Raw genomic sequence first — 1,409 nt, 5'->3', positions numbered from 1 at the left:
CGTCGATTCGCCAGAAATACTTCAACTCCGAAACCAGACAGGGCAATGGGTCCACTAACCACTCCCGAGATAGAGCCAGCTCTACAATGTTGGATTGTGAACGTCCAACGTCAAGACTTCACTGAGGAAGACCAATCTACCTATCTCTCCAAGAAGTAAATTAATGTCGCTGAACCCATTTCTCGACTCAGATGGTATACTTAAAGTTGGAGGTCGTATTCGACACGCTAACCTCAACACTGACCGATTCTACCACAACGAAGCAAGTTGACCGACTTGATCCTCGTTTACGAACATCTAAAGCATCTTCATGTGGGGCCTCAACTCCTAATGGCGGTTATTCAACGACGCTTCTGGGTTGTCGGTCTAAGAGATGCCGTGCATTTTCAAATCAGACGCTGCGTACCATGCATTTGTCAGAAGGCGACCAAACTTCAACAGCAAATGGCCGACCTTCCAGCCGCTCGTGTCAATCCAGCCAGAGCCTTTCTTCGATGCGGAGTGGACTACGCCGGGCCGTTTACCTTAAAGGTCATGAAAAGACGTGGACAACGGACCTTCAAGGCGTATATCGCACTTTTCGTCTGTTTTGTCACCCCAGCCATCCATTTGGAAATCGTCAGTGACATGCCAACAGATGCCTTCATCGCAGCACTAAAACGATTCACAGCACGAAGGGGAAGGAGCTCTGATATGTACAGTGACTGTGGTGCTAACTTCAAAGGCGCCAGCAGAGAGCTTCGAGATTTTCTGAAGTTTGCAACAACGCAGTCCAACCGCAACTCAGTCGCTCGAAGGAATCCGATGGCATTTTAACCCACCCGCAGCACCTAACTTCGGAGGTCTTTGGGAGGCAGGTGTCAAATCCACCAAATTCCATTTGAAACGAGTCGTTGGTTTCACCACACTAACATTCGAAGAGATGAACACAGTCTTGTGCCAAGTTGAAGCCTGCCTGAATTCTCGTCCATTATCAGCACTCTCAACAGATCCTGATAGCTTAGTAGCTCTCACTCCCGGGCACTTTCTCATCGGCGACGCCCTGACGGCGACCCCAGAGCCTGATCTTACGTCCACCAAGACAAATCGCTTAACTAGATTGCAGCTCGGCCAACAACTCGTGCAACACTTCTGGCGCAGATGGCACAACGAATACCTGACGAGGCTGCAACAACGTCCCAAATGGCTGTCCATCAAGCGTAATCTCAAGGTCGATGACCTGATCCTTATCAAAGAAGACGACCTTTCGCCTACAAAATGGAGACTCGGCTGCATCCATGAAGTCCATCCTGGAGCTGATGATTGCATTCGGGTAGTCACAATTTGAACTGCTCACCGCATACTACAACGACCGGTCTCAAAGATATGCCTATTACCATTAGACGTATGAACTATATTTTCTATAATTT

At 48.6% G+C, this 1,409-nt stretch overlaps 1 protein-coding gene across 1 annotated transcript; it reads left to right on the top strand.

The window, feature by feature from the left end:
• Window positions 1–330: 330 nt before the first annotated feature.
• On the top strand, window positions 331–816 carry LOC149956188 (uncharacterized). Its single transcript, XM_090166796.1, has one exon. It carries the CDS (start codon window positions 331–333, stop codon window positions 814–816), a length of 486 nt encoding a protein of 161 aa, XP_090022922.1.
• Window positions 817–1,409: the final 593 nt, after the last annotated feature.

Source organism: Leiobunum rupestre, chromosome 2, assembly GCF_980474605.1.
Source record: "Leiobunum rupestre chromosome 2, qqLeiRupe1.1.hap1, whole genome shotgun sequence".
Taxonomy (NCBI): Eukaryota; Metazoa; Arthropoda; class Arachnida; order Opiliones; family Sclerosomatidae; genus Leiobunum; species Leiobunum rupestre.
The sequence above is the reverse complement of the archived record's forward strand: the minus strand, read 5'-3'. Positions and strand labels throughout refer to the sequence as shown.

Bases quoted from the DNA above. Each gene is read 5' to 3' on its own strand.
- LOC149956188 (XM_090166796.1), top strand. From the start codon at position 331: ATGGCGGTTATTCAACGACGCTTCTGGGTTGTCGGTCTAAGAGATGCC.